Genomic DNA, 27,083 nt, shown 5'->3' with positions numbered 1-27,083 from the left:
TCTTCCTGGAGTCAATCCATGGACCCTGCCTGGGTTAAGGGCTCCTGCCCTTTTTTGTATAAACTCAGTTCCTATCAATCAGCCAAGGATATTTTCATTTAAATGCAAGCCACATTCCTTTGGGTATGATGTATGAAAATAACCATTTTTATATAATTGTATACTTTCAAAAGATCTTGATCCTGTGTAGTATTGTATGCTTTGTCCACATATCTGATTTAATATGGCATTTATATGGGATTTACTATAGAATAATTTCTTTCATCTTTGATTTGATAACTTAGCAGCTTGGGCTTATCTTTTATATATAAAACCATTAAAAAAAAAGAATTTCCAGTACATGAACTGATTTATATGTACCACTTTTGGAATATATATATAGATACATATCTTTGCAAAACATGACTCTCTTTTTTAAATTCTATTCATTTTCCTACCTATGTAACTGAACAAGAACTTATTAATTACACAGGCTGGAAGCGCAATTCACTGACCCCTAGGACAACCACTTTTCCTTGCCCTGGCTGTGAGCATGATGTGGATCTTGGAGAGCGGGGAATCAATGGTCTGTTTCGAAATTTCACTTTGGAAACTATTGTTGAAAGATATCGGCAGGCAGCCAGGGCAGCCACAGCCATTATGTGTGACCTTTGTAAGCCACCGCCTCAGGAATCCACAAAAAGTTGCATGGACTGCAGTGCAAGCTACTGCAATGAATGCTTCAAAATTTATCATCCTTGGGGTACCGTAAAAGCGCAGCATGAGTATGTGGGCCCAACTACGAACTTTAGACCCAAGGTAAGTGAGGTTTCTGTGAAGTTAGCGGATCCCAGGGACGGGGGAGCCTGGTGGGCTGCCGTCTGTGGGGTTGCACAGAGTCGGACACGGCTGAAACGACTTAGCAGCAGCAGCGGTGTAGTAAACAATGTGATGAGATAAGTTATACCAAGTCTAGAACCTGACAGAAGGAAAACAATTTTAAAAGCTGAGAGGAGAAATGAAGGCCTTATAGTTGGAGTTATTTAGTGTGTTGCTAAACATCCCCAGAGCTTAGAAGGCTCACTCTGTTAAAACACCATGATGTACAACACATGAATATTTGTAATGATAACTGAGAAATAGAGGAAAGGTTATGTCACATATACTCTCTATAGTCTTAAGACTGAGATGGTTAAAGTTAAGAAGCTTTTGTCCTTTAATATGACAAGCCTGTCATTGTCTAAAAGGAGTGGTTGGGCAACATTCTGACATTTTTAGTTACCTAAATTGTACCACGAATAAATAAGAGTAATTACAGCCTAATAGTTTGAAGCTTATGACTTAATGGTTATATAGTATCTGAAGTGGGATTTGCATTTCTTAAATATTCAGGTAGTTTCTGTAATAATGAACAAAGGAACTTCATGAATGAAGTTTTAGATGAAACAAAGTTGTCTCTAAATTGGTAATTGTTGAAGCTAGATAAAGGATACATTGTGATTTATTTTATTATTCTTCCATGTAAATAAATAAATATTACTCTTTTTTTAAAAAAAGGATTCTATGTATTGCAATTTACCCTACTATGTGATTCAAAAGCAGGATGTGTTTTTGATATCTTCACTTAATACTGCTTTCTGATTTATATAGATTTAAAACATGTAATTGATTCTTTTGATTGATGTTCTCATTCCCCTAAACCTAGTAACTTGTGTGAGTATGAATTCTATTTATGTTCTTAAACATAAGACACTGAGCATAAGACATTTCCATAGAAAAATGGAAAAAAAAAAGACAATCTTCAGAGTTATCTTGAAACTGAGCTGAATATTTCTCATTTCATATTAAATGCTGTGGGACTGACTGGTGGATTAAAACAAGAACAGTCTGTGCTTATGCTTTTTAAAATGACTTCTGTCTCAAAGTATGCCAGTGTGGCAATAGATTTATTAAATACTTTAAAATTCGCTGTTATATTCCTTAGCTCCTCTTAAATGCTCAAGGTCATAGATTTTTAAAAATTTATGACTTCAACCTAGTGTTTGATGTGTCTTTTAAAATATTAATTAAATTGATTACTACTATTCTATCATGAAGGAACCTATAATTATTAAGTATGTTGGGCTTTAGTTTTTAGGAGTTAATTTCAGAAAATTGACCATTTTTTAGTATAAATTACAGTCTTGTTGTATTTACAAATGTGAGATTGATAAGAGAAATATGAATAAGTTATACTGAGGAGAAATGTTTTTTCCCTCCAAGTGTTATTCACTATAGTAAAATTCTAAAAAGATGTCTCTTATCCTATAGAATATTTACTTGTAATTTACTTGTAATTTTGAGTTCTTGCATTCCTTGCAGGAAGCCAAGCTTTATATTCTAATTGTAATGGCTTTGAGAATGTAGGAACCTGGATATGCTTAAAAATTTGAAATCTTTTCCATTTTTTTTCCTGGAGCTACATATTAGGACTTTTTGTATTAGAATTAAAAAAATATTTCTAAGCTATCAGACCAGTTGTAGCTGCTTAAAATATTATCTTTTGGAATAATTAACAGCTTTTTGATTAAAACAATCCTTTTCTTCCAAATGAAAACAGCTGTATTATATAAAATTCCGTTTAACTATGATGATAGTTTATGGAATAAATAAAAAGATAGAAGCTAAAATCAGGAAAGCACAGTTCTAAATTTGTTCAGTATGTGGGTAACCAATATTTAAAAGCAAACAGTTGGAACCTTATGAAGTGTTCCAAGTTCCTTAGTAACAGATTTCTTGTGAGGATAATGAAGCTATAGGTTCTCATAGTTGTTTGTTTTAATACTTTATAAACATTTATCATAATCATGAATAATTGCCTAGTCATTGTGGTCAGAGGACCTTTCTAGCTTGTTTAAGCATTTTGCTTAAATCTGATAGGAAAGGAATTTTCAACTTCTTAGCACTAAGTTTAGGGGAAATAACATTTACATAGTTGGCCATTTGAACCCTTAAATTGAACAACAGTTCTAATGTAGAGAATTTTCATACAATGGACCAAATGCTTTTATTTCTTTTTACGTTTTTATTACTTTACATGGCTTGTTAGTGATTTTATAATGCAAATCCTTGTGTTTTGGTACTTTATCCAATCACCTGACACCTTTTGAGTGCCACATAAGCTGTGAGGACCCTTAATCCCACTTTTATCCTTCATTCTGTAGATTTTGATGTGCCCAGAGCATGAAACGGAGAGGATAAACATGTACTGTGAATTATGCAGGAGGCCAGTCTGTCACCTCTGCAAGTTGGGCGGTAACCATTCCAATCACCGCGTAACCACCATGAGCAGTGCCTACAAAACCTTAAAGGTAGAGCTGATTTTAGAGCTAAATTTTGACTCTTTGTAACTTTAGACCTTTAACTTTTTTTTCTGTATGAAATCATGGCAGACTGTGTGATCTGTTTTACTGAAATGAGTTAGCAGTCTGAAGCATTCCTTAATGATCTGCTAATGTTAGGTGGTTAGTATATGTGACCAGGCAGTTCTTCGTCCTTGTAATGTGCCCGTTCTAAAGCCTGAGTGCTGAGAGGGACAGAGGACGCTTCATTATGGTCCATCACGGTGTGAGCCCAGCGCCATGACCTTGAGTGTGGTTACAGGTGTGACAGCGCTTTGAAGGGTACTAGCTTTTTTAAGACGCTTGATTCTTGCTGCTTGCCAGTAGAATAGGTATAAACTTTTTTGTCTGTTCTGTGGATTCTGGCTAAACCTGAGTTACTTGCTGTCTATTAACATTGTACATGGCCCTCTTAATACTTTTAAATTTGGGTTTTTTTGTTTCATTCTTTTTTCCTTTTAAAAAAGGAATTCATTCATTTATAAATCTACCACCCATTTACATTATTGTCTCCTTTAACAATACATTATGTGTTTTTTGCCCTGTATCTAGTTTGCATATCTACCTACAGTTTCATGTTTTGTGTTTTATGGATCTGTCATGCTCAGCCTGACCTCTTGAACATGTGGGTTACAGGTTTTGTTTATTGTCCACCTTTGTTTACCTAATTCTGTTAACCTGTGTCATTTGTAGATCAATTTCAACTGATTTTTCTCATCATTTTGAGTTGGATTCCCCTCCTGCCTTGCAAGCCTGGCAACTTTTGATTGGCTGCCGGGTATTGCAAAGCTTACCTTGTTGAGCACTGGATGTTTTTGTATTCCTACAGTTCTTTGAGAGTTTTCTTCTGGTGTATGATTAATTTACTTGGAAACAGTTTGTTCCTTTTGGGTCTTAGTGTTAAGCTTTGTTAGACAGGACAGAACAGCATTTTGGTCTAGGGCTAATTTTATCTGACTATTAAAGTTAGGCTGTTTGTTTACTCTTCCCAAGGCCCTATGAATTTCGAGGGTTTTGATGTTTTTCTTTTAGTCTGACTGGTGGGGAATAGGCACTGTTCTCAACTTGTGTGAGCTCTGAAATTATTCCTTTCAATTCTTCTGGGTGATATTTTCCCCAGCCTGTGTCACACACACGAATTGATCAAAGCTCTTGTGAATAAAGAAGAGAGGCCCTTGGTAAATCTCTGGAGTTCTTTTTTTTTGTGGCCATCTGCTCTTAGGTGTTACAGTCTATAACCTCTGGCTTTGCCAGACTCTCAGCTCTATCTCCCCTTCTCACAGGAGATCCTGAGCCTAGATTGAACTCTCTGCATCAGGTCTGGAAAGTTCTCCAGACAATAAGCTGGGGTCACCATATTCCCTTGTGGCTCAGATGGTAAAGAATCCTCTTGCAATGCAGGAGACCCAGGTTCCATCCCTGGGTCAGGAAGATCCCCTGGAGAAGGAAATGGCAACCCGCTCCAGTTTTCTTGCCTGGAGAATCCTATGGACAGAGGAGCCTGGTGGGCTATAGTCCATAGGGTCGCAAAGTCTCGGACACGACTGAGCGACTAACACTTTCACCATAGGCTCATCTTGTTTCGCATCCCTCAAGGTCACTGCTTTTTGTTTCTTGATGTCCAGCGTCTTGAGATCTGTTCCATTTGTTCTGTTAGTTGTTTCAAGTGAGGGAGTAAATCCTGTCTTTGTTTCTCTCTTGTGCCTCACAGTGGCAATACCTCTGTTTGCTAATTTTACCTTTGGCTTCTTGTTTGTTTGTTTCTTACTGGATGAATATTGCACAAGTTGTCCAAAAAAATTTTTTTTCTGTTACCTGGAATTAGTCTTTGGCAATAATATACACCTAAGTTAGCCTTTGCATTCTGTTGTTAATTCTCTCATTTATGTTTCAGACTTTAGAAAAAATAGACTCCCTATGGAGTTTTCAGTTTATTCACTTTTTAGTAAGGATAAAATGATTTAGGTTGGCTAAAAATAGCAAGAAGATCTCCTAAGATCGTCCTTCTTACTTGGTTTTAGGTTTTACTTCAGAGGGCTTCATGATCTAGGTGACAGGTTTATGACATCATCTCAGTTTTGCTCGCTGGAGTGTTGCAGGGGGAGATTACTCACACTGGTGGGCCTGAGAGTCTCCTGGGACACTTGGTAAAGTTACAGAGGCCAGTCTTGACCTCCTTCAAGGAGCTTGGGCGTCTGTGTCCTCATGGACTCTCAGGAGATTGGTACTCACCAGCATTTAAGAACGAAGCTAGGTTTGAGCAACTGTGGGGTCCTCGAGAATTTAGCCTCTCATCAGTTCCTGGAGAGCTGGGGTCTTAGTAGAACTAAGGGATTTCAACCTGCTCCCCAGATGAGATGAGCTTCCTGGGTAGAGTGTCTAGGATCAGTGTCTGGTGCATGTACTTTTTGGAGGCTTATGAATAAATGCACCCCTGATTCTTGGTTAAAACAGATCTAGTCTTAACACAGACTGCCCAGGTTTAAGGGGACTCAGAAGACTGGAGCCATCTCGGGTAAAGGCTGCTGTGGGCTGCAGACTTGCTCTCAGCATCACAGCTCACTGGAACCCCTCAGACCTCGGACTGTGTTTCTGAATTCTGTCCTCTCTCCCCCTCTAGCCTGTTTAGCCCTGCTAACATCATCTGTTTCGGAGCTAAGTCCAATTCAGTTTAATTGTCCAAATTCCTTTCTTTGTTGCTTTGCTGAAAAGAGTGCCAGCACTCACGCCCGGTGGGTTTGGTCCTAACATGGGCCAGGCAGGGGTGGGGTCCTGGAGAAGCTGTCGTCCTCCTCGCAGCTTGGTGCGGAGGCAGCGCCTCTCTGCGGGTGGCAGCGTGGTTAGTGTGCATGACCAAGTTTCTAGCTCAGCTTCTTATGCGTGATGTTTGTGTTCAGCTTTGGTTTCCTCATCTGTAAAATGCTGTATTAAGATACAAGATTTTAATGTCTCTTCTGATCCTTAACATCCTGCAGTTTCCTTCTTGGTCCCATCCTGCCTTGATTCCTCAGAAATCTTGTTCCTCCACCTAACAGGCCTTTCCTCTGTCCCACTAGCGAGCCATGAGGGAAACTCACTGGGTCTGATCCTGGGTGTCCCAGAGAGTTGTAAAGGTGGGTCCTGCCAGAGAGACCTGTTACTTTGATTTCTATACACTTTCTCTTACCCTGTAACATGGTATAAGTGAAAAAAAAAGATGATGATATAGGAAGGAGATTCACTTCTTTAATTCCTAAAGCTTTAATTCTCTGCCCTGCTCCTTAATAACCCTTTTCAACCCTTGGTCCCCAGTTATGACCAGGAATGCCCAGATCTTGTGTCAGGACTACAGCTTGCGAGGTGTTTCCTGACTTTTCTTAGTCTTGCTCAGACTCAGAATACGTTGTCTGTCACAATTTTTTAGCCCATGGCGCTTCAGGGTATTATTGTTTGTTTAAAAATACATTTTAGGCGTACTGTGTTCTGTGGGCTGTGCTAGTGATCTCAGCAAAACCTGTGACCGTCTCCATGGTAAACTATACCAGTGCCCAAATGGCTGCTTTATAAACAAGTTGTCCAGTAAGCTGTGAAGGTCACCTATAGTGTATACATCTGCATTTTCCTTATTGTGTATCTGTGACTGTTTGATGAATACCTAGGCTGGGACGGACCATGAAGATTATTTTGAAAGGTTCTTTGTTGTTTTTCCTGTTGTGTGTGGGGTGTGTGAGTGTTTGTGAGTGTGTTGTAAAATCTGATGGAAGAAAAACTCTTTGGATTGCCACTCTTCTGTTTGCTTTGAAGCTTCGTGAGGAATCATTCTGGGAGTAATGATGAGCCAGCCAAAATGTAGTGTGTAGATTCGGACCTTTTGATGGATCTTAGCATCACTACCTTGTTCTTTTTGTTTGTTTTTAGGTGACCTGCTTCTAATTGCTCTTGTATCTTTGGGCCTGTGTGCTTAAAGCCAGCGACTGTTTACCCTGGGTTAATGACAGTAATCACTGTAGTTGAGAGAGGAAGACGCTGTGTTAAGAAAAATTCTGCAAGCCCTCTGTTACACTTCTCTTTCTACTTATTTGTGTTTCTAATATGTTCTAACAGGAGAAGCTTTCAAAGGATATTGATTACCTTATTGGCAAGGAGAGCCAGGTGAAGAGTCAAATTTCTGAGCTAAACTTGTTGATGAAAGAAACAGAGGTAAGTGATATTTTTCTTTTTTTTTTTTTTATATTTCAGAGGAGAGGTTTGCATATTTTTCCTTTATTCATCTAGATGTTCGTTTATTCCTTCATAAAATCCTAAGGGTATTTTATGAGCTGGGAGTACAGAGTTGTGTCAGATTTTCACCCCCGCTTTTCTGGCACTAGGAAAGCAAATATAAGCTGTGTGACCAGTGCTGAGAGAGGTAGTGATTAGATGATACTGAAACACACATGAAAACATTTTCCGTACGTTGCTGCTTTTGAGACCTATCTTTTTTTTTTTTTTGAGATATGTCTCGGAAGTGGCAACATGAGGGAAATAATGGCTTTCACAATTATCTATTGTTTTTTTTTTTTTTACAAAACTAACAAATTGCATTTGAAAAATGTATTGTATGTTAATAGGACTAGGTTTATTTAAATTTCCCAGATATTCTTAAATACATACCTGTCATATGTTCCCCAAAAGATATGTATTAGAATGTTCATAGCTGCAAAAAAAAAATATGAAAAGGATGCTTGTAGCTGTATTATTTGTAATAGCCACAAAATGGAATGCGCTCAAAAGCCCATCAACAGTAGAATATAAATAGCAATGGTGAATGAATTATCTACAACTGCGGGCAATAATGTAGATAAATCCTGCACTAACATTGAAAGGAAGATGCCGGACACAAGGAGTACCTGCTGTGTGAGGCTAAGAAAGGCGGAACTAGGCTGTGTTGTTCAGGGTAGGAGTTGTTGAAGAGGTGGAGGGTCAGCGCCTGGAAAGAGTATATGGGGTAGCTTCTGGGATGCTGGCGGTATTACTTAATCTGAATGCTAGTCACATGGGTGTGTTCACAAAGACTGTGATCCTTACACTTACGTGTACATTTTTCTCTTTGCATATTATATTTCAGTAAAAAATTGGAAAAATTGATAGCATTTTAAAAATATAGCAAAAGAGGATAGAATTAGGTTATTTTAAAATTCTAAATATTCTTCACTGACTTTGATCCCTGTTTCTTTTCTTTATTTGAAATAAATTGAAGGTCGTTTACTCTTGATCCCTTGAAAAGTTTAAATTAAATATAAGAATATTCTGAGTAGCATGAGACTTATGTATTAAAACGAATACTTTCTAAAAGTGGGTTAAATTATTGAAAAATTAGGTGAATAGCACATTACCAGTATTGCTTTAGTTTTTAATATTTTCTCATGTTCACTGATTGCTTTCGCCATCCTAAGTAAGTTGGTTTTATGTGTAATTTAAAAGGTAGGGTTTTGTTTTTCATATTTGTGTCTGACTGACAAACTCTTCACAGTTTACTGTAATCCCCGAACACATAGCACATTATCACCTAGACAGTAGGTCTTCAGAGATTGTATCTGTCGTCATTTTAGGTTTGTCTTTCCTAGTTTTCTCAGTCATTCGCCTTTATTTTTTAAACCGTATTTTTTGGCTGCTCTGGGTCTTCATCGCTGTGCAGACTGTCTCGAGCTGCGGCGGGCCGGGCTCCTCTTGGGTGCAGGGCAGGGGCTTCCCATCGCAGTGACTCCTCTTGTTGCGGAGCGCAGGCTCTAGGGCGTGCGGGCTTCAGTAGTTGTTGCGCATGAGCTCAGTCCCCCCACGGCATATGGATTCTTCCTAGACTAGGGATCGAACCCGCGTCCCCTGCACTGCCAGGCGGATTCTTATCTACTGTACCACCAGGGAAGTCCTGCCTTCACTGCTGAGATAAGGAAATCCAGTGCTTATTTTTGAGTTTGTCATCCAGTAGCTTGAAAACTGAGGAATTCAGGCATTAAGCATTCATGTAGGCACTGACTCCTTGAGATCCTGGAGAAATTATTTAATGTTTCTTGTACCTTTGACCTAAGTTGTATTTGTAGGGTTATCAGTAAGAGTCTTCTGTACTAGAAAATTTATCTCCATTCTCAGTGAAGATTGTGACACTGTCTTTTTATCTATAATTATACTTTGCTGGAAACAGTCTTCTCTTTACCTATGTATAATGATATTTCTGAATTTAATGTGATATGTCCCTGAAAAACTACCAGAATGTCATCACCTTCTTTCTCTCCTCCCATCCCCCCCTTTAAAAACTTGGCTGTTGGCATTAGACAACAAGAGAAGGAAATCTGGAAAAAATTTCCTTTCATTATAAATGTTGGCCAGAAGCCACTGGAAAATGTGCAGGGCCCTTGTGCCATATATTGTCAGCTTTTAAGAGTTTTCTCGAAGACTCTACTGTTGGCTGCTGCTATGAGTGTTTAAGTGCTTGTAAGTGCTTTGCTAGTCTTATCTCCAAAGTCAAGTCAGTCTCTGATTTTCTGGACATCCAAAATGTTCCATAAGCACTCTAGAGAGGATCATTTTATGCCAAAGTAGTGGAACAGCTGTGTATATAGTGAAAATATGAGACCTTGAGGTATGCATTTATGTATTAATAAGTAATCTTTCTCAATCTTCAGAAAAGCCTACATGGTCTCTCTTATCCCTAGTTTTCAGAACAGAAAAACAAGAATAAAGAAGTTAATTTGCATAACATGTAATTAAATCAGTATTAATTAAATTACAATTTATTTATAGTTACTGGGTTGTCTGAAAAGTTCGTTTGGATTTTTGCATAAGATATTACAGAAAAACCCAAATGAACTTGTTGGACAACCCAATATATCACTAATACTAATTTGAAGAGAAAAGTTACAATTTTATATTTTAGTAATGTAATTTTTTTCGGTTTTATATCTGTGGTTTACCTTTTTTAAAAATTGGAATATGGTAGAAAGAATTAAATTTCTTGAATTAGAAATGAATAGATAACTGCAGAATTTTTTTTTCCTGTGTCCTCGGTTAAATCAGATAATTTCTGCCTAAGTTCCTTCATATACAAATTGAACATTGCTTTTTATTTCATTGAATACATTGTTTATTGCTGGACTTTAGAGACTGAAAGCTTAAGGAAATACAGTTATTATAAAATTACAAACCATGTCTGAAAGTTGCTGATCACCCCTCACTAAGTGTATTTGGTGTCAGGCTATTGTTCTGACAGCTTCAAGGCATCAGACGAAATCTTCCTTCCAGGCTTTGGGTTTGTTGCACTGAATTTTGACTCCTTCATGAAAAGACATTTGGATTTAGCAGATGAGCTAATGCTTTGCTTGTTTTACAATAGTGTAATGGAGAGCGGGCTAAAGAAGATGCAATTACACATTTTGAAAAGCTCTTTGAAATCCTAGAAGAGAGGAAATCATCTGTTTTGAAGGCAATTGATGCTTCTAAGAAACTAAGATTAGACAAATTTCAGACTCAAATGGAAGAGTACCAGGGGCTGCTGGAGAACAATGGGCTCGTGGGGTACGCTCAGGAAGTGCTGAAGGAGACGGACCAGTCTTGCTTTGTCCAGACGGCAAAGCAGCTCCACGTCAGGTATTTGCTTTGAACTGACAGTCTCTCTAGCAGCGTCATTAAACACTGCTCGGAGTTTCAGCTGTAGCTCTGATGGCTTCGGAATGCTGTTATGTGCAGTACTTCTTGCTTCACTCTTAAGCAAATGTTGAGTGAAGCTCTCTTTTGTTAATCTCATTGCAGATATTTAGTCTGATTTGCCTTTTTAAAGAATCATTTTTATATAAAACATTTTATATCTGTCTCTAGAATACAGAAAGCTACAGAATCTTTGAAGAGCTTTAGACCTGCGGCTCAAACTTCTTTTGAAGACTATGTTGTTAACACATCTAAACAAACAGAACTTCTTGGAGAATTATCTTTTTTCTCAAGTGGTAAGTTTTAATATCAGCATACCTTCGCTTTTTTGGTTGGAATTCACACTGTGTAGACGACACATGGGCTTTCCTGGTTCAGTGCTAAAGAATCCGCCAGCCAGTATAGGAGATGCAGATTTGATCCCTGGGTTGGGAAGATCCCCTGGAGAAGGAAATGGCAACCTACTCCAGTATTCTTGCCTGGGAAATCCCATGGACAGAGGAGCCTGGCGAGCTACAGTTACGGGGGTTGCAACTAGTTGGACTCGACTTAGCAACTAAACAACAACAGAATATACACAAATTCTCTTCAGCTTGACATTATAAAGCAGCAACTCAGTTGCCCAGACCTCCCTATCCTAAAATCGTATGCCATTTATTTTTTTATAACCATGTTTTTATGCCCCAAAGCTAGGTTCTATTGGTTTGTATGTTTTTAAATATTGTGTGAATGGCATCACACTGTATGTGTCTTTTTTGGTAAATTGCTTTTTTGAGAAATTAAGTTTAGGATTAATATTTGTTAATATATGAAGTTCTGGTTTACAACTGTATTTTAGCTTTAATACTCCATTATATAAATAACTTTCCTACTGAGCGACAGTCTGTTCCTGTTTTTTATCTATTGTAAACAGCTCTATCAAACATCTTTGTCAGTGTTTCTCTGTGCCTGTGTACGAGTTTCCCTAGGGCAGAAGCCTGGAAATGGTATCTCCAGGTTAAAGGTGACTCTAAGATGTTTAAGTATTTACGAGCTATATGAGTTGCTAGAGCTGCTGAAACGAAACACCACTGATTGGGTGATTTAAACCCAGAAATTTGTTTTCTTAGATTCTGGAGCCTAGAAGGCTGAGATGAAGCTGTGGGGCAGGGCTGGTTTCTTCTGACGCCTCTCTCCTTGAAGTGCAGATGGCGTCTTCTTATTCTCACACGGTCTGCCCTCTATACTTATCTGCATCCAGATTTCATCTTATAAGGATTCCAGTCATATCAGTTGTATTGGACTAGGTCCACCTTAGTGACCTGATTTTAACTGTGGTACTTCTTTAAAAGCCCTCTCTCCAAATCAAGGCACATTCTGAGGTGTCAATACTAGGGGCTAGAACCTCGGCATGTGCATTTTAGGGCACATGCTTCAGTCCCTAGTGTCTGCTTGTGTTGTGTTCTGCTCACCAGTAGGGAGGCAGTCCGTTCCTTTTTTCTCCTCACCTTGTTCATCTCCTTCAGATTTCTCTTCTAGTCGTGGTGAACAACTGTTCACCAGTCTTGGGAAAAGTATCTGTGTGTGTGTCCTTAGTTGCTCAGTCGTGTCTGACTCTTTGCAACCCCACGGTCTGCAGCCCGCCAGGCTCCTCTGTCCATGGGATTCTCCAGGCAAGAATACAGGAGTGGGTTGCCATGCCCTCCTCCAGGGGATCTTCCCAACCCAGGTCTCCTGCATTGCAGGCAGATTCTTTACCATCTGAGCCACCAGGGAAGCCCAAGAATATGGAGTGGGTAGCCTGTCGCTTCTCCAGGGGACCTTCCTGACCCAGGAATCGAACCGGGGTCTCCTGCATTGCAGGCGGATCCTTTACCAGCTGAGCCACAAGGGAAGCCCTTGGAAAAGTATAAGCTTAGTTATTGTGTAGATACAGATGTGTAGATCTGTATTTAGTCAAAGGAAATATGTCTTGTTAAAAAGTTAAACACTGAAGGATTGTTACTGTGACCATCTTTCTCTTCCAATCAGTGCCTGAATCTCCTATTGGCTATATACCTTTCTTATCTATTCTCTTTTTCCAAAATGTATACTTGAATTGTTTTTTATATATCATGTTATTGTTTGTTTACTTAGGAGTACAAGGTCCTTCCTCCTCTGACGGGGGCGTGGGAGGGGGGTCCCAAAACTGTCTTTGGAAAGAGGAGATTGAGGTTGGGTAATCTCAGGCTCTGCCAGTGCATAACGAAGAACCAGGGAAACCTGTGGGCCAGGATGTGCGGTGGTCACCCAGCTTCCGCCTGCGGCGTGCTCTCCTCACTGTTTCCTGCATGAACATTTTTTTTGTAAGCTGTGGTTTTAAAAAAAGAAAAGGAAGAGGTGTAGGGTGAGGCATACCAGTCATGATAATTTTTTTTTTTTTAACTGTAGAATGTAGTTTGGATGATTTTTTAGATCCCTTGGCTGCATAAAGACAGACACAGACAAACTTACGCTGTCCATTGCTCGTACACAGCTGGAGGATAAGGGAGACTTCTGCTTTTCATTTCATGTGTTTCTCTGTGATTTGATATAAATGTGTGTGTGTTTATGTGTGCATGTGCATGTATAACCATTACAGCTTATTTTTACCATATGACCAAAGCAGTTAAGCTGTTTGGAATTTATTCTATGGAAAAGATTATGAATACACACAAATATTTAGCTGTGAAATTTTAATCATTGTATTTTTAGTGAAAAATTAGAAACATGTTTCTGAAAACAGTTAAGTATTGCTATAGTGGAATGCCACTGGAAGAAAAATATTGGCAGGAGCTATACAAAATTATTGTAGTGATAATCTTTGAGTTACTTGTGTGTGTATGTGTGTGTTTTATGTAGTTTCTGATTTTCTTACAAAAATATGTAGCTTGTTAATGCCAAGAAAAAGTCATTTTAAATTGCTTTGCAATTCTGAGAAAGATAATATGAAAGGAAATTATATAGTATTTTGACATTTATTATTATACTAACCAAACTTATATTTTAAAACACTTACTAAAATAACTTAGAAGAGGACAGAAGTTAGAAATTTCATGTCCAGGGTTATTTCAGTAGATGGGCATTGAAGGGTATATGGTCAAAAATTTTGTTTTATGACATTTTAGAATTAATATGGAAAGCTAAAATGGTTTTACTAATTTTGTTTTATTTTTCATTCTTCTTTCCCCTTTCAGTTTTAAACATAAATATACACTTTAAACATCTCTATTTTTTTTATTACTTTTCTTTTAAAATTTTACTGTGATAAAACCTGTCCTGAGATCCACCCTCTTAAAAATTTTTAGTATAGAATGTGGTTTTGTTGTCTGTAGTCACAGGGTGTACAGCAGATCTCTAGAGCTTATTCATCTTGCTTAACTGAAACGTTATGCCTGTCTATTAATAAGTACACATTTCTCCCTGCCCCTCAGCCCCTGGTAACCACCATTCCAGTCTTTGAGGTCATGAATTTGGCTGTTGTAGACACCTCACATAAGTGGAATCATGACATCAGTATTGGTCTTTCTGTGTCCTCTTTGCTTCATTGAGCCTGTCCTCAGAGCCTATCCATGTTGTTGTATTTGCAGGAATTATTCTTTTGCTTATACACCTTATTATAAATATAGAAAGTTCTTGGACAACAGAGAAATCCTTTAGTTTCTGTCAATAAATTATTTTTACTGAGGAAAAAATAAAGGTTCTGAAATAATAGTTTAATGTTGTTTTCTGTTTTATAATTTTTTTCAGGTGTAGATGTGCCAGAGATCAATGAGGAACAGAGCAAAGTTTATAACAATGCTTTGATAAGCTGGTACCATCCAGAAAAGGATAAAGCTGATAGCTATGTCCTTGAATATCGCAAGATTAATCGAGATGAAGAAATGTTGTCTTGGAATGAGATAGAAGTGTGTGGCACAAGTAAAGTTATTTCCGATCTTGAGAGTAATTGTAACTATGCTTTCAGAGTAAGAGCCTACAAGGGTTCCATCTGCAGTCCTTGCAGCAGAGAACTGATTCTTCATACTCCTCCAGCTCCAGGTAGTGTGAATACTGGGAATAAGAAAAGCATACAGTTGGAAGAGACCATGATAAAAAATAAACCTGCTGATGTGTCTGTGCAGACCTACATTAAAGCCACCTTTCATTTGTAAAAGATTCTAGAAAAGTAGATTCTATATCCAGCTAGGATTTAGAAATAGAATGACTACTTGAATTTCACCATGTAGGCTGAGAATAGGATTAGACTTCTAACTGATAACAGATACAGAATAACATGACATATGAATGTGTAGGGTAATTAATTTGGAATTAAAATAGTGTAAATGCTACCTTACAAGTTTTAAATAGTATAATTCTATTTTTTTAATCAGTTTATAGAGATCTCTATTAGCATAGGATCTGGGTAGATATTTTAGAAATTTATTGGTATAATAACATGAAGTATAATTTTAGTTAACCTAATTCTGACTTATCTGGCTTTTCTAACCCAGTGATTAACAGCCCATGGGGATGGAAGGCACATATTAAAGCCACATGGATAGTCCTCCTTCCCCTTCCCTCTATACTAAAAGCTCCTTCTACCCAGCACTGCCTCTCCTGTCCAACTTGGTAACCACTGATACTACTTAAACCCGGCCTGTACATTTTTATAGAATGAGAACGACGTACAGGTTACTTGGTGTTCACTACAGTGTTTCCATGGATAAGGGACGTATAGCAGCAAAGTTGTGCTCATCCTGGTGACCAGGAATCACTTTGCCCCGTTGGTCCTTGCCTTAGGCAGTCCTTCACTTGGGTTTTAGACCCTGCTGCTCCTGTCCATCTTTCGTGGCTTATGTACCCGTATTTTGTGCACTCTGCCCTTCCTTGCCATGTTGTCCAGGGTGTGCTGTTCCCTCTGTTTTTCATGTATATTGTAGCTAATTAAGAGAAAACAACAACAACAACCAAATGCACAAGGTAGGCTAAAATTATTTTTCTTGAATTTTAATAATATCCAAAAGAGAGTTTTAGGGTGCATTTACAAGTATTAAGTAAATATTTTATGGTTTATGCAGTTTCCGCTTTATTTTCTAGTCTGACTGAAAGCGCAAGAAAAAGGAAACCTGAAAGTAGCTGCTGTTTTTAGGGACAAAGTGGAGGGGGTGGAGGAGGGGGAACATTAAAAGCTGTCTTCTGTTTCTCTGGGAGAAGCCATATGAATAGGGTGACCTTCTAAATTTATTTTGCAAACTGGGAGACATTTGAGATTGAAAGCAAGCGTGAATTGTCATGCCAGGACAATAGGCATTACCGGGAAGACTGGTCAGATCTCACTCATGGAAAATGGTTTTAGCTTGTTAGCAACATGGCAACCCACTCCAGTATTCTTGCCTGGAGAATCCCCATGGACAGAGGAGCCTGGCGGGCTACAGGCAATGGGATCGCAAAGAGTCAGATATGACTGAGTGTTAAAATTTGCCATTTTAGCTATTTTTAACTGGATGCATCAATGGCATTAAGTACATTCTGTGCACCCATCATTATAGTCTCTGGAACTTTTTCATTTTTCCAAATCAATACTGCATCCATTACACAGTAACGCCCCCACTCACCCTTCCTCCAGAGTCTGGCAACCTCTACTCTGCCTCTGCCTCTATGAATCTGCCTATTCTGAGTACCTCTTGTGTGAATGGATTTGCATAATCCTTTTGTGACTGGCTTATTTTCAAGGGTCTTCCATGTTGTGGCACGTATCAGAATTTCCTAACTTTTTTAGGCTGAATGGTATATGCCATTGTATGTATATCCCACTGTCAAGTTGAAAAAAAAAAAAGCCTAATGTGAGCGTGTTATTGGGGGCAAAATGAGGACTGCAGTCTGGGAAAGCAGCCGCTCAGATAGCTCTGAGAAACTGCTCCAAAGAGGCAGAGGGGAAGGTCAGTATATGTGTGATTTTGGTGAAGGGAGAGTCCGTGCAATCAAGCACATTTTTTTTTTTTTTCAGAAAGTTTCTGCTAGTCACAAGGAGCAGTCGTCACCGTGAAGGATTTTAGTGCTTTTTTAGATAGGAGGCGATAACAAGAACTGGGCTCATAAACTAGGCTCCTGAAAATAGAGCAGTCCTACCAGTCCGCCCGCCCCGCCCGCCCCCTGCACAGAGGGCCTCGTTTCTGCCCTCCGCCCTGAACTCCTCTCGGGTGTTGAAAACCAGCAGCTGCAGCAGCACGTGCTTTAATCCTCGCAGGGATAGATGGCAAGTGCCAGTGGCAAGTGCCAGTTTGAAGTTGACACCGCATTTTCTTTGTGCATTCATCTGTTGACGGGCATTTGGGATGTTTCCACTTTCTGGGCTAGCCGCAACGAATGTTAGGCTTAATGGGTTTAAGTTGATAGGCTTACGAGAGTAGTGTTGTCTCCATTCTGCAGTTGAGGAAATTAAAGTTTAGGTTAAGCTCCAGTTAAATGTTTGAGCCAGGAATTCAAACCCAGGTGTCTCTGAACCCAAAGCCTGTGCTTTTTTTTTTTTTTTTTTAAAGCAAAACAGTTTCTTGTGCCTGCCATCTTGACTGGTAAGGAGAAGACTTTATTAAAATTGCTAATATTTTCCGTATTTATAAAATTTGGGCTTCCCTAGTGGCTTGGTTGGGAAAGAATCTGGCTGCAATGCAGGAGACCTGGGTTTGATCCCCGGGTCAGGAATAGCCCCTGAAGAAGGAAATGGCAACCCTCTCCAGCATTCTTGCCTGGAGAATTCCATGGACAGAGGAGTGGGACAGGCCGCAGTCCATGGAATTGCAAAGAGTCGGACACGACTGTGACTAACTTAAAGATAAAATTTGGAATAAATTTTAAGAAAACATGCGGATGTTTTTGAAAATATACAGCCCCTTATTTTAGGGATAAAAAAGAAGAGATTCAATAGTATAAGGTGTTTAGGTGTTTAGGTTCGCTGTATCTATTCCAAGGAGCTACATTCATAAATTTCTCCTACACTGAAAATGTTTCTTCCACTTTGAAATTTCTGAAAATTTTCAGGTATAGAGAATTTGCTGGAAATCATTTCTAAGTTGGGGTTTTGGTTTGTGAGTAGGGTATAATAACATCCTTCCTCCTATCTCTTTTTAGTAATTTCTACTTGAAAACCTGTTAAATTTAGCCATAGAGTGTAGAAATGCTAATAAATAATTTGCAGGCTAATTTTAAGCTCTGTTTGCAGTTTTCAGCTTCCTGTTTGATGAAAAGTGTGGCTACAATAATGAACACCTCCTGCTGAACTTGAAGAGAGACCGTGTGGAAAGCAGAGCTGGATTTAACCTCCTGCTTGCTGCGGAGCGGATCCAAGTGGGTTATTACACCAGCTTAGACTACATCATTGGAGATGTTGGGATTACTAAAGGGAAGCACTTCTGGGCCTTCCGTGTGGAGCCGTATTCGTACCTGGTGAAAGCAGGTGTCGCTTCCAGTGACAAACTGCAAGAATGGCTCCGGTCTCCCCGGGACGCAGTTAGTCCAAGGTAGATTCTTTTATTGGTCTAGATCTTGATAATTCTTTAATTCTGTAAAATGTAAACCTCGTTTAGCAAGGCAAGCCTGAAAGTGGACTTGGATTTACTGACTGCATTTAGAGTATTTAGTATTTATAGAGTATGCCTTTCTTAGATTCAGATGTTTTGGCTGTGCTTATGTAGCTGGCTAAGAAAAGATGTCACGTCGTCTTGTATTCACACAGTGACTAATGAGCTTTAGCAGTTAAATTCTAATGCTGTGAGGAAACAAGTCTTTTTTGGGTACACCTCTTGATTATGGTATAGCTTCGCAATTTAGAATATTCAAAGGCTTTCATATCAGTTGTCTTAATTATAAATAAAATTGCATAAATAATGTTTTCTATTTATTTTAGTCACTCAGTCGTGTCCGACTCTTTGCGACCCCATGGACTGTAGCCCTCCAGACTCCTTGTTCCATGGGATTCACCAGGCAAGAGTACCGGAGTGGGTTGCCATTCCCTTTGCCTCTAAATGCCATATTTCACAATTGGTGCTGCTGCTGCTAAGTCGCTTCAGTTGTGTCCGACTCTGTGCGACTCCGTAGACGGCAGCCCACCAGGCTCCCCTGTCCCTGGGATTCTCCAGGCAAGAACACTGGAGTGGGTTGCCATTTCCTTCTCCAATGCATGAAAGTGAAAAGTGAAAGTGAAGTTGCTCAGTCGTGTCTGACTCTTAGCGACCCCATGGACTGCAGCCTACCAGGCTCCTCCGTCCATGGGGTTTTCCAGGCAAGAGTACTGGAATGCGGTGCCATTGCCTTCTGCCACAATTGGTGCTAAATGGATACAATTTCTTTAAACCGTCCAATAAGTATGTTAAAAATTTGATCACGGTAAACATGTTCCCATGGCAAATTTCAGTTTCTTGAGAGTGACTATTTAATGTTCTGTACAGTTTAGTTTTGTTACACGATGTAGTGTGAGCTAGTCCAGACAGATCATTTTGATCACTTGTGTCTCCAGAAATGCCAGAGTAACAATCTGAGTGATAGGAAAAACTTGTTGCCCTAAGATGAGAAATTGAAATAATAGTGAAAATTGAAATACGGAAATAGTTAATTAAACATAGTGACATGTCTACTTGGTAAATTATTAACAAATGTTAAAAAAAGTTTATAACATGGGAAATACTAGAAGTGAAAAGACCTGATTAAAATGGTTGATGTAGTATGTTCACAAATGTACTAATATAAGAAGCACACTGCATAGGGAAAAAATGGAAGGAACTTTGTATCAAAATTTTCTTTAAGGTGTTACTGTTTTATAATCAGAGGAGAATAAAACTCTTCATGATACTTGCTTGCATCATAGAACCATGTAGAAAATCCCAACCAGGAAGTAACAGTTCTTAGCGGGAGAATGAAACATGCTTTTTTCTCCTGCTTTATTTTGTAGTGCCCATTTATTTTACTTAGTCTGATAAATTCTTTGGATTAGGGGATCTGTGTTGGTTTCTGTTTTCTTATATATGATTTTATGCTATAAATATTCAATATTTGTCAAGTCCCTTCCATTTCATTCCCCCCTGCTTTATTTTTGATAGGCCAAAATTACTAATTATTTATAACTTCTCATCTATTTATATATATAGGTAAAAATGGATGATACTTTATGACAGAATTTGGGTCTGAGTCTTGGTGTAATTCTAAGTGACATTGTGTAGTCCTTAGTTTCTAATTGATTATGGTTTAACAGAAAGGTTTTGATGTAAAAGCAGTTACAATTGATTTTAATTTAACTCAGTGTATATTATCTGGTGAAAATGAAGGCCTCGGGGTGATGATACAGATAAGACTGCTTTGTCTGTCTCTGTTGTGTTTCAGATACGAGCAGGACAGTGGGCACGACAGCGGAAGTGAGGACACCTGTTTTGATTCTTCACAACCCTTTACGTTAGTCACTATAGGTATGAAGAAATTTTTCATTCCCAAGTCACCGACTTCTTCTAATGAACCTGAAAACAGAGTCCTTCCCATGCCAACAAGTATAGGAGTCCTCCTGGACTGTGATAAGGGCAGAGTGGCCTTCTACGACGTGGACCACATGAAATGCCTGTATGAGCGACAGGTGGACTGCTCGCATGCCATGTACCCGGCCTTTGCCCTGATGGGCAGCGGGGGTGTCCAGCTCGAAGAGTCCATCACAGCCAAGTACCTCGGCTACCAGGAGAGCATGTAGTCTGCCCATCTGGTGTGGTCTAGGGTGAAAATGGGAGCAGAGTGATGCCTTGGTGTTAACCTCTGTAACTAATACATATCATCTAAGTGTTGTGTCACCACACTTATTTTTGTGTGTTTCTTCTTCAAACACAGAAAACCTAAGCAGCCTTTCTGCCTTTCACAAATGCCGGGAAGACGTGCTTTCCCAGTTCACACTGAGATGGGTGACTGGGCTCTTTTTTATGCGCAGGAAATCTAATTTATGTGTATCAGCTTGTGTTGCTGACACTTAAGACATTCCTTGTTTTGGGGTGGGGGGAAGGGATACAAAAGTATTTATTACTCTTGCTTTGTGTTTGGTTTTTCATTTTTGTATCATGTTTATGTCCTCAGAGAAGATATTTTTTAAATGCCTTATGGATAGAAAGTAGTACTAAGCATGGTGTTGTGCATTTGTTTTTAATAGGAAAACAAAGGTATAGATAGATAAAACAAAAACGGCCATAGAAATAGTAGTATATTTAAATGGAAAATTATGTATTTAAGAATATATTGCCTAGAAAATGAATACTACTGTTTGTTTTTTTCTGAGACCACTGACTGTAAGGACATTTTAAAGAGTTTTCTTGGCTAGTAATGCCCATACTTGCATGTGTAAGAAACACGGTTTCTTGCGGGAAACACAGGATTCTTGGCTAACACATGAAGCTTTTCACTTCATATGACTTTCTGGGAAATTTTTTTCTTCAATTTTTTTTCTTTTTACTCTGTGAGCATATTTGAGCTTATATAAAATATTTATTTTTCATAAATACTAGTGACAATAATGATGTCATTCTTTTGCTTTTTGTGTTTTGTAATTTTCATTTAGGGACACAAATATTACATATCAGATTGTCCTGGTTTATGTTTACATGTTTGAAAAGTTCACAATATATTTTCAGTGTCATTAAATATATTATAAAATGTGAAATAACTATCTGGTCAGTTGTATGGCATTTTCTGTGGCTCATTGGTAATAAGCATTTATTATATAAGGAAATAAAAGGATAGATTTGTTTAGAAATAATAACTGAAATCATAATGATTGTGTATACCCTTCTTAAAAGCTGAAAGTTCTTTGAAGAATTACAGTTTATCTAAATTTTATCCTCATTTTTGAAAGATACTCTTTCTTGGGTGGTTTTATTTAAACTGGTTAGTTTTTTTAAAGTTAGAATATTCAGAAACTAGGCTCTTAAGTATATTTAGCGTCAATCATTTCGGAATTCTTTTGACACATTTTAATTGACTAAGCAAAACTCTTAGCTCTGGCTTTGTTGTTGTTGTTATATACATATATTAATGGAAATCTGTTATTCAGGTTGGTAGCACTAAATAAGTACCTTTCCCCCCCGATCCAAGAAGGAAATATCATGGAGAGTTTCAGTGTTTAGTAAGCTTTGTTCCTTTCCCACCTATGAATAGCACTTTATGACATAGGCTGAACTAAACAAATATGCGGTGTTATGTGGATCGTTGTGCAATAAAGCTGCTAACGTCACAAAAATGGTAAAGTCTGATAGTCTCAAGCCTGTGAAGCTCATACCATGTAGACATTTTAAATATAAAGCTTTAATAGGGATAGGAAATCCGCTTAAAACATTGTACAGTTGCATATAAATTGTTCTCTTGAACTTGTTCATTTTTAATAAAAATTAAAAGTAAGTCAAATGTCATTATTGAAGTTTGCAATCCAGGAGTTCTCAGTATGTTTATATGGAAAATAGAAGCTGTGTATGAAAAGATGTTTGACTGAATATATTAACCTAGAGGTAAAGTTCTATTTAAAATTATTTGGGGCATTTGCTAGCTTTAATTCTTGTGGAAGTGATCATTAGAAAAGCTTAACATCAACAGGAACTGTTGAATAATGCAGAGTTAGGGGGAGTCCACTCTGTATGCAGTTGAAAATCCCAGTATAACTTTATGATTGGCCTTTTGCATCCTCGGTTCTACATCTAAGGAACCAACCAACCAGGGATTGTATAATACCATAGAATGTGTTTACTGGAAAAAAAAATCCATATATAAGCAGACCCATGCAGTTTAAACCTGTTTTGTTGAAGGATCAATGGTCTAAACTGGTCAGTTTGTCTAATATTTCTTTTTTTAAATCATTTATTGTTTGTGACTGCGCTGGTTCTTCAGTGTGGCATATGGGGCTTCTCCTGATGAGGCTCACGGGCCGTGCAGCACACAGGCTTAGTAGCCCCCGGCGTGTGGGGTCTCATTCCCCGACCAGGAAGCAAGCCCAAGTCCCCTGCATTGGAAGGCACGTTCTTAACCACTGAACCACTGGAGAAATCCCATCATCTTTCTTCTTTGATCTATAGTAGGTCAGATGTTTTCCAGATGAGCAGCCCCTCCATCCACATTTATACTCTTGGGTTATGAGGCTCTGGTAGTTAAGTCTGAGTTGCAGGGAATTGTTACTCGTGGTTGATGGGTCTTAATTTTAAAGTAAATAAGAGTATATTCACAAATATCCCTGATAGTGTGTAATAACTTCATTCTCATATTCACAACTGCTTTCTTGAAAGTAGTAGAAATCAGACTACTTCTGGGGGATTGAACACCATCTGAACCTGTTATTCTTCTAATAGCCCCCATCATCTGATAGCCCCTGAGAATGTACACTGTGTGGGAATATGATCAGTCATTGGATTGCTACAGGAAGCAGCTGTGAACTAGTGTTGTGGGTAGGAATACTCTTAAGAAATGATGTTCCACCAGACAGATTTGCATTCATTTTAAATGAGTTTTACCTGCTTGTGGGAATAACACTGCATAAGAATTGGAGAGTGTCTTGGGACTTGAGTTAAACTTGAAGAACTTTTTTCCCCAGGTTTGACTTGGAACTATGCCATTTCACAGAAGTCTTGGACTCCTGCCCTTATTAGACTCTGCTGTGTAATGGGTAAAAACTGAACAAGACAGCGTGGTTAGGTTCCTGCCTTTAGGAGCTCACTTTCTAGGAAGGAGAGATGGTAACAATGAAAGGGACTAAGGGGGTGCTGGAGGTGGGAGCTAGTACTTGATTTGTGGTCCGGGAAGCCCCTCTGAGGAGGGTGATAGGAGTCTGACACTTGATCTCCAGGAGCTGGTCGGTGTACGAAGGGCCGAGTGCTGAGCATGTTAGGTATAGTGAACATGAAGTGCAAAAAGGCTTTGAGATAATAGAGTTCTGGCTGGTAATAGAATTGCCCTAGCTGGTTCAATTGAAAAGAAGTTAATGGAAGAGTTGCTTAGAGATACGGGCAGCCTTAAAGTCGTAAGATGGCCGGAACGAGCTAGACACAGCTTAAAGCCATTACCGCATCTAGAGCAGGGAGGACAAGGGGAAATAGTGTTACTAGATCCCAGGGAGAGGGAGAACGGGAAGGGAGGGTTGCCGTGGAGGCAGCTGTCGCCACAGGTGGGTGCCAGGCGGGGAGGGAGGAAGACATAGCGTCCTCCGGATCTGCTGGGGCTGCCTACCGACCAGACCGCCTGGCCGCCAGCCGGCCCTCTGGAGAGGCTCACCGCGGGGGTCTTCTTGGGGGGCAGAGGTGGGGTGATGGTTGTGGTGGGGGGTAGTGTAAGGGGAGAGCAACGGCAGAGCGGGAAGGAGTTTGTTGTATTTGAGGGAGAAGAGGGGAGGCTATAGACCAGTGTGCTGGCTGCTTAAGTGAGGTCACTTATCTGAAATGTAAACGAAGGGAGGCGTTTTGATTCCTAAAGACTTAGACAGCTAATGCACTTTCCCCTTTCAGCCTCCTGGTACTTCTCTTCTTCGTTGGCTGTTCTTTACTGAGATCTGAGTCCAATGATGCTTTTTTTCCCTCGAGTTTGCTGTCTCTTGTCTGAAATACCTTTGAATAGGGAAGAATAATTAAGTGTGATGGTTAAGAAAAAAAGTTTCCTTGAAGTTCTGGGCTAGACTGATGCCTGCATATAGAAGTAAGTTGGTAATATACTGTCAAAATAAAATTGAAATGTACCATAAGTGAATTTTAGACTATAACCTGCCCATGGATACTAAAAATATTTTTAATAAAATTATTTCCCTTTTTTTAAAGGTGCATTTATTTATCTTATCTGAACACAATGGTTTATTAGTTTTTCAAATGCCATCTTGCATATTTTTAGAAGACCTAAAAAAGTTCCTTGACTTTGTTTATGTTGGGATGTGGTTCAGTTGAGTTTGAATCTGTGCTCACTGGCCAGATTATATGACTGCTTCTGAAGATCTGCTTGCTTTTCTTCCAAGTCTTGGTCTCATTAAAAGACCATAAATCTTTTAAGTGTAGAGCTAATGTCCTTTGGAATAGTGTACCTGTCATGTGATATTAAAACTGTTGGAGCAATACTGATTTTCTTTGCTGGGTAGAGTGGTGAGTACTCTCAGCTGCTGTAGAAGTGTTTTCTCTCTTAAGTAATATCTGTATATCTCCAAAATAATAAGTGCAGGGTTTATTAAGTTAAATAATAGTAAAAAATCATAACAAAACCCAGAGACCTCCCAAACCCCCACCTGTACCCCTTCTAGCTCCCTAGAGTCAGTGACATTAACTCTTACTTGTTTCTTGTGTATTTATAGTAATGTTCATTTTCTCCTAATATAAGACATTGCTTACCAACATCCTGTAATATTAAATGAAGGTTTTAACTCTCTAAGTAAACATTGTTCCATATTCAGCTAAGTAGGTCTGTTATGTCTGCCTTTCTTGTACAACTTTTGTTTTTCTCTTGGAATTAATTGCCTATTTTGTTGAGTTACTTTTCTTTTGCTGTCTGTCTAGCTAAATTGTCCTACCTCTTTGAGAGGTCTGTAAAATGCCTCTAATGTGGCAATTCCAGAGGTCAGACATGTTTCTATGTTGTTATTCTTCCTGGGGAATCTGCTAGAGCTCTGCCCGCCTACTCCAGTGTGGACTGCTTCGTTCCTGGGCCTGCTAATCTCTTGGGGCTTCCCTTTGCCCTTATGCGAGGAATAACCCATCCTTCTAAGCTGAAGCCCATTTCCTGGATCCCATGTTTTTCTTGTAATTGATTTATGCCCTCGTTTTATGAGTAAGTATCTTGAGAGATGGTTCAGAGAAGGTAGAAGTTTTGGAAATCTTGCATTCTAAAATTTCTTTGTTCTAACCTCCCACTTAACCATTTGAAGTAATTTTCCTGTTTTTCAAGGAACTTGTATCTGGTGAGTAGATTCAGTATTTGATAAAATTGGGGCATTTTAAGATTCTGTATGACACCTTAATTTGTTTTACCCATTTGAAATCTTCGTACCCTAGATACTCCCTCCATTTTTAAGCACATCTGACTTAAGTGGAAATATTTGTATTCCAGAAGTTATTTTGCTGGTAAAATTTCTTGGGTTGCCAGTTCTGCCCATAACTTTGACATGTAAGCATTTGAATTCCCTCTTGGAGAGTCCCTAATACTGAGCAACTTTCATTTTCACTTAATACACCTTAAAACTGTTGAGTGACAGAACATTTAAAAGTGTTGTAAAGGCTAGGACATCGTGGTATCTAAAGGGTGATACATCTAAAAGCAGTTTACAGGTATGGAGGAAAGGGGAGGACTCCATGAGCAAATAAGTTTGGCTGATACTCCATAAATTTAAATTAGATATTTGATATATTTTTGACTGCAGGAATTTTCACAGCATTTACTGCCTGTTGATTTGGCTCAGTCTCAGAGTTCTGTGGACCACATGGACATAGTTGCTGTGGTTATTGTGAATATTTGGCTTGGACTTATATCTGAGATTTGTCATTTAATAACTGTATGATCTTAGACAAGTTCATAACCTGTAAGCTTTGTCTTCTCTGTAAGATAGTTCTAGTGCCGTGTACTGAGGCTCGATAATGTACACAAAGTACTTAACACCGTGTCTTGTATAGAGGAAGTACTTATATATGGCGGCTTCACATACACACTCTGCTTTTAAATAGCACTTCTGAAAATAGTATTTAACTTTATAAGATATCTTTTACAAATGATGGAAATATACTCAAATACAAAATTGTACTAGGGAAGTCTTAGAGTTTTCAGCTGCTGTTACTTGCTTATAAAGTTCAAAACCAAACTGGAGAGGTACAGTGGTTCCCCGCCCCCCCATCCACATGGAATGTGTTCCAGGCCCCTCTGGATGCTAAAGCTGCTATAGATAGTGTTGAACCCTATATATATATATATATATTTTTTTTTCCTGTACATACATACCTACTGTAAAGTTTAATTTGTAAATTAGTCACAGAGAATGACAACAAACAACGATAAAATACAACATTTGCAACACTGTGTGTACTTAGTCGCTCAGTTGTGGCCAAACTGTGACCCACCCTG

The 27,083-nt window shown here is 38.8% G+C and overlaps 1 protein-coding gene across 2 annotated transcripts in view; it reads left to right on the top strand.

Moving 5' to 3' along the window:
• TRIM36 (tripartite motif containing 36) overlaps positions 1-21,517 on the top strand; it is a 31,423-nt gene extending 9,906 nt beyond the window's left edge. For both annotated transcript variants that reach the window (XM_043470636.1, XM_043470637.1), the window contains 8 exons: positions 473-798; positions 3,183-3,329; positions 7,443-7,538; positions 10,708-10,961; positions 11,190-11,314; positions 14,766-15,056; positions 18,217-18,514; positions 20,370-21,517. In XM_043470636.1, the coding sequence (XP_043326571.1) occupies positions 473-798; positions 3,183-3,329; positions 7,443-7,538; positions 10,708-10,961; positions 11,190-11,314; positions 14,766-15,056; positions 18,217-18,514; positions 20,370-20,724 (1,892 nt within the window). In that variant the 3' untranslated portion in view covers positions 20,725-21,517. The remainder of the gene's footprint in view (positions 1-472; positions 799-3,182; positions 3,330-7,442; positions 7,539-10,707; positions 10,962-11,189; positions 11,315-14,765; positions 15,057-18,216; positions 18,515-20,369) is intronic.
• The last annotated feature ends 5,566 nt before the right edge of the window (positions 21,518-27,083 follow it).

The sequence above is a fragment of the Cervus canadensis genome, chromosome 6 (assembly GCF_019320065.1).
Source record: "Cervus canadensis isolate Bull #8, Minnesota chromosome 6, ASM1932006v1, whole genome shotgun sequence".
Taxonomy (NCBI): Eukaryota; Metazoa; Chordata; class Mammalia; order Artiodactyla; family Cervidae; genus Cervus; species Cervus canadensis.
Note: the sequence above shows the minus strand (reverse complement) of the source record. Positions and strands in the feature narration are given on the sequence as shown.